Genomic DNA, 16,747 nt, shown 5'->3' with positions numbered 1-16,747 from the left:
CCTTCATTTGCATTCCTCTTTCAAAAGAAGAATGCTAACGTAGACGTATCTCAGGTGTGGTCTCCCAAAGAAAAACTGCAAACACCAAACCATTGAGCTTGCTAAACATCCTGATTGGCAACTAGACGTGGATAATCTGGAGCGGCCATCAGTGGCTGAATGGCAGGATCCCATCCCAAGGAAAAATGGAGGTATGGGCTTGTCACTAGAAAGGGACCATAGAAGGAGCAGCCTATCCAAGGACCATGACTCATATGGGTATATGAAAAACATCCCTGAAATTTAGCACTTTAAAGACTAACAAAATGATTTATTTGGTGATGAGCTCATCACCAAATAAATCATTTTGTTAGTCTTTGAAGTGCTACATTCCTGCTGTTTTGTTTTGTTAGTCTGTACTCTAACATGGCTCCCTCTCAGTTACTATCCCTGAAATTTGGCAGCTTAACTCTTGATACATAGATCATTGGGCCTGAAGTCTACCTATTTGAGAAAATCTGAAAATTCATATAGTTGGCTCCAGATGTCATAAACTATATCCACCATGATCTGTGGAGCCTAACTGCAGGCTTATGCTACATTTTAAGTGTTTGAATTGCAGGGAGTGCACCACCTACATGATGAGAAATGGATATGTTTCTAGGCTTTCCAATGCCTGATGCCAGGGAGTCCATGAAAGCACTTTGAGAAAAAAAAATAACCTTTTTAAATTTAAGCGCATGTATGAGTGTTTTGTTAAGATGGGGCCTAAATTCAGAAGTCTTGGGTAGCATCAAGATAGCTCTTTTGTTTGTTTATAAAGTATAGTTATTGTTAGACTATGCCATTTATATAACATCCAAGAATCTCAAAGTTATTTATAAATGTCTAAGTTTTAGCTTCACAGCATCATTGTTAGGTAACCATGTATCACTGTAAATAAACCACGGATGGATTAATAAAGTGTATCTTAAACTTTCTGAGACCACAGAACACGAAACAAGAATTTTTTATGCAGAACACCTACGAAAATATTCTTAAAAAAATTGTTGTCAGACCAAAACAACAACAATAACAAAAAAGCAACATAAACAGCAAAACCAAAATGAAGTAATTTAATCAGTTATCATAGCCATGAAGAAGTAACATTGTGTGTAGTTTTTATAACAGAAAATATAGACCATACGTCTATGATATCAAAAAAGTGTTAGACGCAGCACACCCGCAAGTTTTTTCACAGAACACCAGTGGTCCGTGGAACATAGTTTAAGAAGCATCGGTTTAAGAGACATGCCCAAGTTCACACAGAAAATTTCTGGCTGAGCCAACCGTAAATTCTAGGTCTCCAAACCATTATTCCTGTGCTTGAACCAGAAGCCCATCTCTCTGAGTGACTGTGATGGTGGTGGTGGAGTTATCTAAGGGACAGTGAATTCAGTCTAGTGTTCTCAGTCAAATACATGGTGAGTGATATACAAACTTTTATGTGCAGTGTTTGATATACAAACTTTTATGTGCAAACTTTTATGCTTGTATGTCCAGTGTAGCTTGTGCTACCCAGCTTAAGATCCAGTTTTGAAGTGCGAAGGCTAACTTTCATCTCATTTTTTTGATTGGGAGTTAGGATGTTCGGATGCGAACACACAGGCAGAATTGTTTGAAGAGAGTATTAACACTGCCTTTTTCACATTTTCCAAAATGTAGAGGTTTCTTTCAAAGGTAAACTTTTAATGTCCTGGCTTCCAAACATAATGTGGTTTTTTTAGAAATGCAGAAGAGATCCAACCATGAAGCAAAAAGACACAATGGGGTTCCCGGTTCAACTTCTTCTCATGATAGCAAAATGTAGAGAAAATGAGCCACCAAGAAACCAATCACTCCTTAGGGAAAAGGAGTGGCCAGATTCTCCTTTGGTGCCTCTCCCTGTTTGAACATGGAAAAAAACAGAGAGTGCTGCTGATTGCTAATAGAGAAAGGGGAAAAACAGATAGCCTTCTTTCCATCAACTGGGAGGAGTGTGACACAAAGACCTATGTAGCATAGGATCCCCTGTTCTTTGCAAGCATCTTGCACTTCAGATCTGCCAAACTCACTACACCAAACACATCATACATCATACTTATGCAGAAAGCATAATATACAAGGTATCTACAGAGAGCTCATCAAGATTTATAACCATTGTGAGATGTACATGTGGGTAATAGTTAAAGAATAATGTATTGACCATATGCTTTATGGAAAGGGAGTAGAGGTTAGTCACTAAGAGTTAATATCTCAGTGATGGCCCATTCAAGCAAGGGGGGATTGTCAGCCCCGCCCTCTTTGGCCAGTGATGCAGATCAGGGCTCAGTCATTTGGCCTTATGCAATATTGTGACTCTGAATGAGAAATCATGAGAGGCAATAACAAACAACAGGAAAACATAAAGGTAAAAAAAGAAACTACAAGCCAGGAGTTTTCCCTACCTGTGCATAGAAACAAAAACCCATTTTCAGTATAATACAAAGGATGAGAGGCATTCTGTGTCCATTCACTGAGAAAACCCTGTGAGGAGCATGAGGTTTTCATAAACATTTGAATCCTTCTTGTTGCTTAAACAGTACCATGGTTTGATTCTACTGTACTTGCTAAACAATGCTCTTTCTCCTTCTCTGTTCTCTCCTTTGTCTCCTCTGGTAGACGGATGAAGAGGAGGATGTAGAGGTATGATTCTTTGAAAGAGCATGTCATTTCCACATCCCCTGTGTGCTGTGAGACCCAGTTCTAACTCAGATAGTATGGAATGTTCAAGACCATTAGCTCAACTGAAACTGTGACTCATTCTCATGGCTTTTTTGACTCTGTCCTAAGAGTATAGCTAGAAAGTACTTTTTCTTATGAACGTAAGTGCTCTGCTATAAATCCTGATTTGGGGGCCTTAATTATCTAAAACTTTCTTTCTCCTATTCCCAAAATCTAGTAATTAAGTTGATAATTCCTATAACTATCCTAAATCACAATAATCTGAGTGTTGTGGGGAAAACCACTCCGTTTTGGATAAAGATTCCTGTGACAACAAAATAATCAGTGTTGACCTGTATATATGTGCAAATGTTTATGTTATGAACAGTTCAAATACCTGTCTATAAAAATGCAACATGAAATTCTTAAACATCTGCACTGTGAATCCCAAAGAATTGAACTATGGTGTAGTTTCTGGACTTCTTAATATTCCTCTTAATACCCGACTCTGAAAGTAAATAAATAATGTACCAGCTGGCAAACCTGCTGTATTCCCAGTGAAACACTCTATTGTTATGGACAACATCTCATTGTGTAATGCAATCTATATTCAAAAATAACTGACTTACCCAGTTTATCTAACCAAGCAATTTGATTGGCTGAATGCCCCGTGCTTCATAATGACAGTCATTTGTACAAGGGACTAGTCTTTGTGGATAAGTGAAGCACCAGCATTTGAAAATAAAAAATAGGTAGGAAGCTACTTATGTGGGACTTCTTCTTCCCCAAAGATTATAACCTAACATTTAAGTGGGGCAGAACATGAGGAATCACCAAGGGAGTGATGATTTGAACCCATTAGCTGGAACAATGCATGCTATTGTGTGAACATTTGTGCATGAATATTTGATTAATGTGTGTATTCTCACTAATGGTTATGTAATGATCGTCTTCTTTGGTTTTTCTGTGACATTTTGTATCTGATGAATTTTCAACCTACTCTCAATATTATTTTTAAACCAAGACTGGCATGCATTGCAGTAGAAGTTTATCACAAATATTTTTCTAACTTTTATCTTAATGTGTGAGATTCTAGCACTTATGAGGCAAATTCTAGGCATGCACTATCAGTAATACATCTCAACTTCATGTATTTAGCTCAGTGCCTCACAAGTATTATTGTTTTCTTATTGGATAATTTACAGGTCTAATTTGACAAATCATTTTGTTTAAGTAGTGTCATTCTCCCAGAAATTTCTGGATCAAATATTTTCAATTTTCAGGTAAACCAATGAGGTTTCTTTACAATCAGCCCTGCAAGCTCAACATAGGCTCTGAGAGTCAAGCTGGGCTCTTTCCTTCCAAAAATATAACCAATAATAAAGGGTCAGTGAGTTTTCTGGAGTCTAACTGACTGGCCTTACAATAGGAGATTAATAAACATTCAGTATTCAACATTTTCTGTGTTATGTCTCCAGGGCTAACAGGAGTGAGAGAAACGTGAAAATATTTTAGCCCTCATGCTTGCAAATCTGACTCTGAACATAACACTGGGGCAGGAGTATTAAGTAACAAGTTACCATTTTTACGTAATCACTTTTCATAGTAGAAACATACTTTAAATGTTCTTTCCGACAGTGAACCATGAGAGTGAGTGGCATATTTTAACCTTAGCATACATAGTCTGAAATAGAAATATAACATGCTTCTCCCCTGAAAACATCTTGCTCTCTTAAAGTGTTTTGCTCTGTAGAAGTTCTTAGAGATCATTTGATCCTGCTGTATGTTGTCTGACTTCATCCCCCAGACAGGTTTCTCTGGTAACTGATAAAACCTCAGCTTAGTATTACATTAATTTATGTTATCTATGTGCAGCTAATTTAGAATCTGTTTCTTAATGTTGTCTTGATAATACAGAAATCATATGCAGACTCAGTGAGTGAAGGGCAGACTCCAAAATCTGTTTAAGGATTTGTTTGTTCTTCTTACAGCCGCCTGCAATTTTTGTTCTCCAGCCATGAAATTATTTGGCAGCATTTCTTCAGTGTTGTTCTTAATGTATTTTTAACTTACTGTATGCAGTTGCTGTTAGAACTGCTTGACGGTTGTCCATACAAATGTGGGAGGCAGGAGTAGAGGGGGAAGTTAGGGACAGCAGGAAAACGTCTCCTTTCATGGACAGTGAAACTATTACTGCTCTGCCAAGTTAGCAGTAGTTGATTGATGTTCCAAAAAAAGAAAGAAAAAAAACCCCCTACCTTCTCCTTGCTTAGCAAACGTCATCCCTCTAGTGTGCCCATCACTGTGGTATTTGAGTCCCAAGAGCAGGCCCTTACACAGGGTCCCACAGCAGGCCTTTGTTTCACAGAATCATAGGGTTGGAAAAGACCTCAGGAAGTCATTGAGTCTACCCCACTGTTCATACCCTATACTCTAATGGAAAAAGTATGAACATTAACGTCCACACTTATGCCTAGGATTTTTGAGGACTTTATATGCACCTTCATATTCCCTTGTTCTTATAGCTGTCAGGGTCTGTTCTCTTGGAGAAGTGAATATTGTGCCTCTTTGAGACAGCCTGTACTACAAGTGAGTCCACACAGACAAGGATCTCCAATTGTGTGCCTACTGCTCAGCATGTGATGTGCAGTGTTAAACAAGTGGCATATTTTCTTTATTGTTTTCAATCTCTGGAATTAAATAACAGAACTCCCGTGGCCATGCACTGCTAGTTGACACCTAACTCCCTCCACTGGAATCCATAAGGGGTATTGTCAAACGGGTACAACACATACTCCAAAAGTCCCCATCCCGAGGGAAATATTTCCTGAATCCCTTCTTCTGGCCTTCATATAACCTCCCCGGTCTCTGCAAACTCATCAGAAGCAAGCTGCACACACCAGGGCACACCAACTCAAAGTAAGCCCAGATCCTGCCGGAACAACAGAGGCAAAGCCTGAAGACATATCTCTGTTACTACAATGAACGGTAACCCACAACACATCTTTTAAGGTCCATGGTACACCTCATCCAGTGCATTAAATGCCATAGTAGCAAGTATAGGGATAAAGCCAGACAATCACTAAGCTGTCGCATGAACTTACAGGAAAATGACAAAAGACAAAAACCCCCTGTCACCTGTGGATGAATGCTTTTCACAAAGCAATCACACAAAAGCTGACCTGTCAGTCCTCATCCTCAGAAGAAACTGCATAACAATTTTAAAAACAAGGCTGGGAGATGAAACTGATAACTCTGCTACAATTACAAATCATGGACTGAATAGAGACGATGGATTGATGGTCTATTACAACAATATGTAACTCCACTTATAACCTTCGCTCCAGTTGTCATCCCCTTTTCCTTTCTTCCTTATGACTGGAATAGTGTTAAAGGGCCATTTAACCTTGAATGGTCCTTTGAAATACATGTTAACAATTTATACTTTATTATTTGTGCCTTCTTATAATTGTGTGACACTCTGCATACCTTTCCTAGACCCAGAGAAGAGCTCTGTGTAGGCTCACAAGCTTCACTCTCAGCAACAGAAGTTTGTCCAATAAAAAATATTACCTCACCCAACTTGGCTGTCTAACATACAGCGTGTCTATTAAACAACCATATATTTTTCCTTCTGCAGTCTGGAAAGTTCTCCAGTAACTCCACTCCATCTCAGAGCCAGCCCCAGGGCCTGCAGTATGCTGAAGATGCAGCAGAGCACGAGAACATGAAGGCTGTGCTGAAGACTTCCTCTGTCGGTGGGGAAAGCACCACTGTGCCAGGAGTTCGTACTCGAAGCAGAGCCAGCAGAGGTAAACAATATGCTTTTGTTTTCTCAACTCCCTTTGGGCCTTGGTATTGTTTACGGTGTGTATTGCAGGAAGATGTTGAGGTCATACCAGCCCAGTGGACCGCTGGTAATCTAAAGAGTCAAATGAGAAAAAGCAATTTTTGTTATCCCCCATTTTACAGATGGGGCACAGACACTTAGGGTGGTTTGTCTGGGATCAGGCAGGTGGTCTCCAGCTGAGACAGTGGGAGTTACAAAAGTAAAATTAACAGTCTCCTTCCTGCGTGAGTCACGCTCCCGCTTAAGGCACAGTCTGTATTCCTCTAGTCTCTTTTTATTATGAAACCTATTTGAGGTCTACATAATATAGTCCAATAAAAGCAAGTCAAAAGTAGCCGTGTTAGACCACAAAGTGTTACTTAAAGGGCATCAAAGCTCATGAGGAATGGTGGGGAAAGTGGAGAAGAATCCACAAAGTTCTTGAAGGAAAAGATAATTGTAAATGTATAAATAGTTCCCTGCTATGGGATTTATCCTACCGCACAGAATTCTTTCATATAGTGAAGATGTGAGTCTACACCATATATACGAGCTTGGTATTGTTTTTGTAAAACCAGTTTAAAAATTAAATGGAAGATGAAGAATCAGTCATACCAATCATGGAAATCATTCCACAGGGAACACTAATAATCCATGGGTAAAGCATAATGCACCCCAGGCTTGTATCTGTGCCAGATGCATGTATATATTGATGCCACTTAGTGCCCTATTATGACCAGTGATACCAGCTGGTAAAGAGAGAGCAGATTGGTGGCAGAGCATCTTCCTTCTATAGGTAGCCATGGATTTGCTGGCAACTATCATGGCTATTTCTTCTTCCTTTTAAACCAACAGTTGGCAAGTGTCAGCACTTTTCAGTTCTAACAACTCAATCCTGGGGAACCAAATGTTATCCCAGTTTACAGTGTGCAGACCCAATACTCTGACAAAGGCTTACAGTAGTTCAACCATACCCGACAAAGAGATGGCTTCATTTCTTCTTCATCATGTGATCCGCTGGGATTGCTACTCATAATATGCACCACAAATAACAAACAGTTCTGTGGCACCTTAGAGACCAACAGATTTATTATGTCACAAACTTTCACGGGTGAAACTCACTTCCTCGGAGAAATGGACTGGAAGAAGCATGGAAAGCAAGCCGCTTCCTTGTTGTTGAATCGTATCACAGATAGTGGGCTCATTAATTAATTTACCTTTCACATTTATTCTCACAACTGTGATTTATTAATTGATTCCCAGAATGTGGTTCTGGAGTACACACCATTCACCTAAATTTAAGTCATTAATTCTTGACAGTAAGGCCTGCTCTTCATAGATATCCTTTTCATCATGTATGGAAATGGTATCTATTACTGATTCCTTTTGGTATCACTATGCCTCTAGCCCCTACTCTTCTATGAAACATTTTCTGTGTATATGTTATTAAAGTTTTGATGCCTGGCTCCAAAAGCCCCCATTTAAAAAACAGGCAGAGTAGCTAAGCTACAAAGAAATAAACAACTCAAAGTGGCTCTGCAGTAAGCTAAACAGCTGACATAATGAATTAAGTGTTAGTGAGCAGTGTGGTCTGTAATAAGATTTAGCTCCTGTTGGCTTAAAAAACAATAGAGGCAGCTGTAGAGTGAGCCACACAGCAGCCTGTTAGGATCCATGTCCTAATAGAGTAAATTCTTTCATATCCGGCAACCCCAGGACCAGGAGGTTGCCAGATATCCAAATATTCTGGATAATAGAGAGGCATACCTAGCAATGCATAACACTAAAGAAGAAAACAAGACTAGATATTAAGAAACAAACAAAAATGTGTGTGGAGTACTTTATTTACCAACAGTGGTAGTGTAGTACGCTGGAAACTTACACTGTATTTGCTGTATTTATTTGTATTTATTTTCCCTATACAGTACTTCTGGAAAATGTAACTAAAATTTACTTAGGGTTACAGTGTCAGTGATGTGAGAGTTCCAGACGATCAAATGCCAGATATGAAAGAGTGTGTGGAACTGCTGTTGACAGGAGCCAGGAAAATAAGCAGCAGGATATGCTGCTACTCAAGACTGCTATTTTCTGTGAACATTGAAGTGTCAAAAGGTGGTCTCACTACTGATGTTTCTCAAAGCTGACTGTGTTTACTGAGCCATCTCTCTTGGAAAGCTCCTCATCATTATTGTTCTGACCAACTAACCACTCCATGATTAAAAAATAGTAATAGCTAGTGGAGAAACCAGAGATGTGCCTGAAAGAGGCCTCTGAGCAGCAGAGTGGGCCAAAATTTCGTGGATCTCTTGGGTTCAGTGACATGGCTCTCTGGTGGGATTTTGGTACGTGCATGTGGTTTTAATCAAAATTGCTTGTATAGCTTTTCAGTCCTAGCATGCTGGCAACTACTTTTGCTTTTCTGCTTTTCATAGAGCACATACAGTTGTGCTGGGAAATAGCCAACTGTGCAGTGAAAAGGTCATTTCTTCCCTTCAAAGGATGGGTGGGGGAACCATAATGAACCCAGTTCTTTACTCCACTACAACCTCTTTGTGCCACAAGCTTGGCAACAGGTGTGGCACCGACTTCTGTGCCACCTACTCTAACTCCAGTGCAGGGAGCTAAAGGGGATGTGAGGAGAGCATACTGCCTTCCACCAATCCCCAGCTGGTAGATAGTCTCTGTGAAACTATTGCCAGCTGCATAATCTAGAGCAGAGCCATGAGTTAAGGTCAGTGTGCAATTCCCTTATAGCTCATGCTCTCTGGTGATGCTGCTGAGTAGCTGGGGTGTTATCTAAAATTTTCAACAAAGAGTAGAGATGTTCACCCCAACGAATTCAAAACAATGATCGGTGCGCTGGCTGCCATTATTCTGCCCTGATCCACCTACAAACAAATGTGATGTGTGCAGGGAGATTCTTTTACTAAGAATTCGGTTCTTTCCAGGTCGTATCAGTTCATGGAACGCTTCTGCCGATGATTCACCTAATGCTACAGATGATGCAGCTGATGAGATCATGGATCGCATTGTAAAGTCAGCCACCCAAGTGCCAAGTCAGCGAGCGGTGCCTAGAGAGAGGAAACGGTCACGAGCAAACAGGAAGTCATGTGAGTACTACTGATGAACTTGTACCAATGGAGAGGAAAGCCATCTGTCCATCCATCTCTTTTCATATACACACCTATATGTATATAGGTGTGTAAATATACAGGGCCAGTTCCATAGCTCACGTGAATCTACCTAACTCTGGTGATTTTATTGAAATCTGTGCACCTAAGGCTCTGTCCTGAAATGTTACAGTTTAAAATTTACATATAAGTGATAGGCTATTATCATGACTTAAAATCCACTTAGCATTTAGAAAGTTTGGAATTAGATATTTTGCTTGAGCAAAACAGCATACAACATAATGGCAAAAATACTCTATGGAATTAATATCAGGTAAAAAAAATTTCACAGCTTGAACCTGGCTTTCAAAATGTAGATAGTTTTGCTACCTATATGATAAAATGAGGTATTGGATGTACAAGTCCATATCTATTCTTCTTCTTCTTCAAGTGCTTGCTTATGTCCATTCCAATGTAGATGTATGTGCTCTCTGACCACAAGGTTTTTCCCTGAGTGGTGTCTGCTAGGTCAGCTCCAAAACTCCATATAGGTCTTCATGACACTCTATATAGGTGCCTGCAGACCCGGTGCTGTCTCAATTCCTTTTTTTCGTACAGTCTGTTGCTGAACTCCGAAACCCATTTCCAGCCTTTGCCTGGGAACTACCTGCACGGGAACAGACTTAAGGAAGCACATTGTAAAAGAAGACACAGTTACTAGCCTTTCCACAGCTGCTGTTCTTCAAGACGTGTTGCTCATGTGTATTCCTAAAGTTGCCCTCCTACCTCTCTTTCTGAATTGCCAACAAGGAGGCCTTAAGTCAGTGGGCTCCTATATACAGTGCCATGAAGATGTGACTCCAGGTGGTACCATAGCTAACCTGACAGATAGCACTGAGGGAGAAACCTTCCAGCAATAGTGCATAGGCACGCCTGTGTGAAAATGGACATGAGCAACACATCTCAAAGAACAGTTATAGAAAGATTAATAACCATTTTGTACGGTGGGCAGTAGGTGTCTACTAGAGAACTCAAGAGTCTTTAGTAGGAAAAGGAGTCCAATGAGAGGGAGTGCTTCAATGTTTCTGTTATCACAGTGCACACCAAAAGGGTACAGCAATCGGTTAAAGAACTCAACTGGAAACAAAATTAAATTGCAGGCAGGCAGTGTATATTAATGAAAAAATTATTTGTGTCTGTATATGCAGAATACATAATATGCCCTGTTGTACTTGACTTTTTTCTACAAAAACAAATGACATTGTGTCTGAACTATTAAAAGCCACTGTTGAATGTATTATTTCACAAATTTAAACATGGAATCATAAGACTGGAAGGGACCTTGAGAGGTCATCTACCCCAGTCTGCTGCATTCATGGAAGGACCAAGTACCATCTAGATCATCCCTGACAGGCATTTGTCTGATTTTCCCTTTATCACTACATCTTTCTGCAGCTAAAGCAGCCACAAAGCTGGTTTAATTAAGGGAAATTATCTTGAAATTCTGTTCTCTGAGAATAAAACTGCAGTAGTCATCCAAGTTTCAGAAATTTGGCCTTGATGTTTATTGAATGCAGTAGTTTAAGTCACAATATTATTTGTGATAGTCCCCATTCTAAGCGTGGAGAATATTGCAAGTACCGTGGGAAAGGTGAGATTTTAATCATATTCACTGTTTGTGGCTTTGTGACCACCTCTTCATCCATTTTTTAGCATTTCCAGGAAGTTAGAACAAAGAAGAAACAACAACAGTGAGTGAAAGATCGTAACAAGCATACTTTTCTGTAGAATTATTTTTGCTAAGTTAACCTTGTTGGTGATCGAAAGCATTCTGTGCACACGGCACTTGCTTTTTGTTAGCTAGCATATGGCAAAAACACATTCACTCTTCCCAGAATGCCAAAAGAAGGATTTTTGCATGTGGCAACTTCCTCAGAGAAATTAAAAATGAAATAGACTTTCCAGTTCAATGAGCAAGCCTTCCAGCAAAGATAATCAGCTGACACTGGATTATCTATTTTATTTTCTGTCACAAAGTACACCACAGCTCTCAGCAGTATATCCACAGCCACCACCTGTTTCCCCGAATGCACTTGCACTCTCCATTTGTGCTGATTGCTGTAGGTGACTCATGCATATCAAACAGATTCCCTGTATGTTTGCATATTTTTGTGGTTTACCCCATGCTAAACTATTTCCTCTGTTAGCAATCCTCTCCTCATATACACAGAAAAGCCATATGTTCACTGTCTTTGCCAGGCACCTTTCTTCCAGGGAACCACTTGCTACAGAAAAAGGGATAATAATGAAAATACTATATATTTTCCATAGGGCCAGTTTTCATTTATGTTTAGTGAAAACATCAACAGGGATTAAGGACTCAGTAAATGTTTAGGCTGGGATTGATTTCCATTGTGATTAGCCTTGATAGATCCCAGGTGTCTCACTTGTTTTGTCTTCAAGGCCTCGGCTTCCCTTTTAAGTTGACTAAAGGACAATTTGAAAATGCATTTAAAGTTCAGTAGTTTAGGGTAAGGCACTTCTGGAACTGAACTGCTTCAGTGGTACTTGATATACCTGGATAATTAATATATAAAATAGTTTGGCTTGAAAAACAATGGAGCTGAAGAGATAACAAAAAATCTGCATTTTCTCTCCAAGGAACTAAGCAGGACCCTATCAATATTAATGTAGAAATTAAGATCAAAAAATGGGAAAAGCTGTTCTGAACTGTGCACGGTCAAGGGTCAGTAAAAAGTGGTACAGATCTGCATGACTATATTCGAAACTAGAGCTTTTGATGGGTTGGCACTGTAGACTTTTAGGTATCGTTGTTGCATAAAGAGCAAAAGACAGAGTAGATGGCTGTTCTGAGCCACAGAGGTTAGCGAGACCCATCCCTACACATACACTCACAGTAAAAGCTAGGATGGTGTTCAGTCAAACTCAAAATGTCAAAGTGAAACTAACTTGAATTGCATCATGGTTTGTACAGGTTGTCCTGGACCAGTCAAGCTGGCCTCCTGGCAGCCCTGCAGTGGGCAGCAGGCTGGATCCAGAGGCAGCATCCCCTGGCAGCCCCAAGGGAGCTGGGGCCAGACTGGGACAACAGTGTCCCCAGGCAGCCCTTTTTGCAGCCAAGCTGGGGCAGCAGGGCCAGGGAGCCCACTGTGACAGGCCATTGGGAGTGGCCAGGAACCATTCACCTTCTCTGGTCTGGCAAAATCCCTCACCCGGGACCACCAAGGTCCAAAGAGTACCACACAAAGAAGGTGCAACCTGTTTAGCAACCATGGAAAACCACAAAATTGTCAGGATTTTAATGCAGAACCATGAATCTGCCCAGGTTCATTTAAAGATTAGCAAAGTTTTCAATAAATCTGCACTTGGATGTTTGTATTTTGAGCAAAACTAGAAACATAAATGAGTTAGGCATGATTGTGTTGCAAACCTTTCCCGTGATTCTATCAATATCTTTCATAGACGAGAAGATAAAGAAAATAGACACAAATAAATATGACATATGTTTTGGACCAGAGAGTGTGGGAGAACACAGCCTCACCATCTGATACTCTCATTGGAAGCATTAATAGAAAGTGCAAGGATTGAATGAACCACAGAAACTGAATTATCATGTCTCATCCCTAGATCTGAGCCCTCAAAGTTAAATTGCCATGGGAAGCTTGCACTGTTCCTTCCTCTGATAATCCTGTTCTGCATACAAATGAAGACTCCAGTCTCTAGTGTTCTCCATTCAGCATGTTTCACAAGCATTAAATAAAAATGGAGAGGGTGGACGTGTGTTATTTGCATTGCCATACACTGACAGCAGCTTTCTGTCTTTTAATAACATCATTTAGAGCAGGCAACCCCAGCACACATTCCATTGTTGGCACCCAAGCTGATTTAGACTGGCATGCAGTGGGAGCTCAGCCCCACTCCCGAACCCACATTCAGCATGGGTGGGATGCAGGAGCCCCTGCTGGAACATGGGGCTGGAGCCGGGGCCAGGGCTGGGGCCCCTGCTGGAGTGCAGGCCAGCACATGGTGACCCCCTGGAGTCAGCACTTTTGTATAATTGTGGGGAAAAAACATTTTAGATCTCAGCAAGAAATGACCCTTTATACTTTTTAACTAATCCTGCATAAAGCAATGCTGGGGTCACAAGAAGTCTACTCTGCTAATTGGAAGTAGGACTATTAGTATCTTTAAAAAGTATCACTGGTCCTCGGACACTACACAGAGGTCAGAAGGTCACATTTCAGCATTCCACCTCAGAAAGGTTGCTGACCCCTGATGTACAGCTATCCAACCAGGTAGAAAAATAGGTGATACTATAGCTATGATTATCCGGTTCTCCTCTCAGACTGGGATGAACTTCAGAAATGATACCATAATAAACAATCAAAACAAAGCAGCAGTCAGGTAGCACTTTAAAGACTAACAAAATAATTGATTGGGTGATGAGCTTTTGTGGGACAGACCCACTTCTTCAGATCAGATGGTCTGTCCCACAAACGCTCGTCACCCAATCAATTATTTTGTTAGTCTTTAAAGTGCTACATGACTGCTGCTTTGTTTTGATAGAATACAGACAAACACCACTATCTCTCTGTCACTATTCATAATGAACAATGAATATGAGAGAAAAGTAAAAATGAGGAAGTTTTAAGAATCACTTTGTGTCAGTCCAAATTCCAGTAAACATAATCCAGTTAAGAAGGATAACTGAGTTAGTTTTAGGAATTTGAAGATCACTGTTACAATTGCAGACTTTGAAACACAGAGTTGTAAAGAATAAAAAATAGAAGTTGCACAATAAGAGGTTCTGAAGATCTGAGAAAACTAGAGGTGGGAATTGAGGTATTTTGGTAGAGAAGATATTAAATGAAAGACAAGTATAAGATGAGAGACAAGTCCTGTCTTAGTGCCTTAGCTACTACAATATCCCATTGTTGGCCTGTCTGGTTAGACTCCACCCTGAATTTAAACAAGGTGGGAATAGCATGCTAGGAAAGGGATCTAGGATGTCAGAAACAATCCTGCAAAGATCCAGCTCTGAAAAGGAAGTTTAGGCTGAGATTTCATGCAGTGTTATTTTGGAATAACACATGTTAATCGAATAAAAATTGGAAAGGGGATGACCTTTTGACTCCTCAGGTATATAATTTCTGTTTGGAGCTGGCTGTGAGTTCCACCAGCTTACACCTCAGTTAATTTTTTTTCTCTCTGTTTCATTTTCATATGTCTGAGTGCTTATTTTTTCTGGACAAGGCCAGGTACAAAAGTGCCAAAATACTGTAAAAGAGCCTGCTATCCAGATATTTATGGCTTGACTGAAACCAGGAATTAATGGAAATTATACATTTTTATGTCTTTCAATAAAAAGATGATATAAACTTCAAAATCCCAAGCGATTTTGCTTAGAATATACAGCTATGTCCACAATTGCTGGGTCCAGTAAGGAAAGGAGTTGGGAAGAAGAAAGAGCAAGCAAATCAATCAAGTTACTCATGCACACTTAGTCACAATTACGTACAATTACAATAAGTAAACATTGAATAGATATTATGACTAATCAAATGCTATTTATCATAACAAAACAGACTTATCCTAATAATTTGCATGGGGTTAGCATCAAGCTAATAAAAGTTTAATTGAATTGGAAAATATACTATTAGATGAAATAGCTAAAACTCTGGAAGATGGGAGATGGATTTAGTAGCGGATATAGACTCTCAGATAGCTAGTAGATTTTCAATGTCTTCTAAAAGAAATAATCTTGTTTGTGCAGGTGTTATTGAGATCATTGTAGTAACTACAGGATGTAATATGCCTATGATATGCAGCAGCTCAGGTTAGAGGATAGAAACTCTGGAATGGCTATTTTGTGATCCACTTAGCTCTGTAGCCTGTCTCTGACAAAGGCCAGTACCAAATGCTTCAGAGGAGAATGTATGAGCTGCACAATTTGCAGATATGGGGTGAATTGCTCCCCCACCCATATTAGGTCTTATCCTGATCTCTAATAGTTGAACATTGGTTTAAGGTGTTAATCATGAGATTATTATCCCTCCTAAATATTGCAGCATCATTATGATGATTGCTCTGGATATTCTTGTTCTCTGCACAGGTGTCCAGTCTCTTCTAGCCTTAAAATCTAGTGATAGAAATATGTTATACTAAAAAGATATATTTCTTCTAAAATTACTCGTCATTAAGAAGAATAAATGCACTGGCACCAGGCAAGTAACTTCTTTTTTTAATCAAATTTATACCTGCTGTACTCGTTTGGCAAGGTCAGGGAACATGCATCCTTCTCTGCACAATGTATCATTTGCGTTTTTTTTTTATTTGATGTTTTGTCCCAGTAAATTAAATTATTATAATCCAGCACAGTTCAATGGAAGCATTTTTCCGTCTCAGCAAGAGGTTTTCTGACAACTACGTTTAAAAGATTAGTAAACCTGTATTCCTGTTAAGGGTAGCTGAAATTTATTTTGCAGCCAGAGCTCCAGAACAACTGACATCCAGAATATTGTTTCAGTGCACTGAGCTTCTTCCCAAGCACTAATTGCTTATTTTTTTAGGTTGGACTCCATAACCTTAAGCTTTCAATGGGAAACAGCCTTGTCTTTGATGAAATAAGTGTCAGTTTTTAAAATACCTTCTTCACGTGTAGGTGCTTAAGTCTGAACTGTCACATCCTGATCTTTTCTATCAGCTGATATACTGGTGTACATTGATGTCACAGCATCTGTTTTTTTTCTGGACTTGTCTGCTGTAGGTTAATACAATAGCTGGAAAGAGTGTTTGAAGAGAAGATCCTTTTTGATCTGTGGTGTTGGTGTTCATGGAACACTGTATGGCATTTATGCTTGCTTATTCCAGCTTGTGGAGAGAAGACAGGTGGGGTGGGTGAATAGAGCAATACATAGATGTTCACAAACCCACGTGTAGTATGTTACAAACCCAAGCACACAGCAAGTCAAATCATATTCAAGTACTTCCTCCAGAAGTGACTCAGGCATCAGTAACACTAGGTCTTGTGGTCCCCAAACCCCTCACAATCCTGAGATAGCAGCTGCCCAAATGAGTGGTCTCCTAG

General features: G+C 39.8%; 1 protein-coding gene across 6 annotated transcripts in view; it reads left to right on the top strand.

Annotated features, from left to right (window-relative positions):
- FHOD3 (formin homology 2 domain containing 3) overlaps positions 1 to 16,747 on the top strand; it is a 639,020-nt gene that overhangs the window by 604,097 nt on the left and 18,176 nt on the right. For 3 of the 6 annotated variants that reach the window (XM_074988017.1, XM_074988014.1, XM_074988018.1), the window contains 3 exons: positions 2,659 to 2,682; positions 6,341 to 6,512; positions 9,478 to 9,639. In XM_074988017.1, the coding sequence (XP_074844118.1) occupies positions 2,659 to 2,682; positions 6,341 to 6,512; positions 9,478 to 9,639 (358 nt within the window). Of the gene's footprint in view, positions 1 to 2,658; positions 2,683 to 6,340; positions 6,513 to 9,477; positions 9,640 to 11,352; positions 11,391 to 16,747 lie in introns of all 6 variants that reach the window. The other 3 variants (XM_074988019.1, XM_074988015.1, XM_074988016.1) reach the window with 2 other exon arrangements.

Source organism: Carettochelys insculpta, chromosome 2, assembly GCF_033958435.1.
Source record: "Carettochelys insculpta isolate YL-2023 chromosome 2, ASM3395843v1, whole genome shotgun sequence".
Classification (NCBI taxonomy): domain Eukaryota; kingdom Metazoa; phylum Chordata; order Testudines; family Carettochelyidae; genus Carettochelys; species Carettochelys insculpta.
The sequence above is the reverse complement of the archived record's forward strand: the minus strand, read 5'-3'. Positions and strand labels throughout refer to the sequence as shown.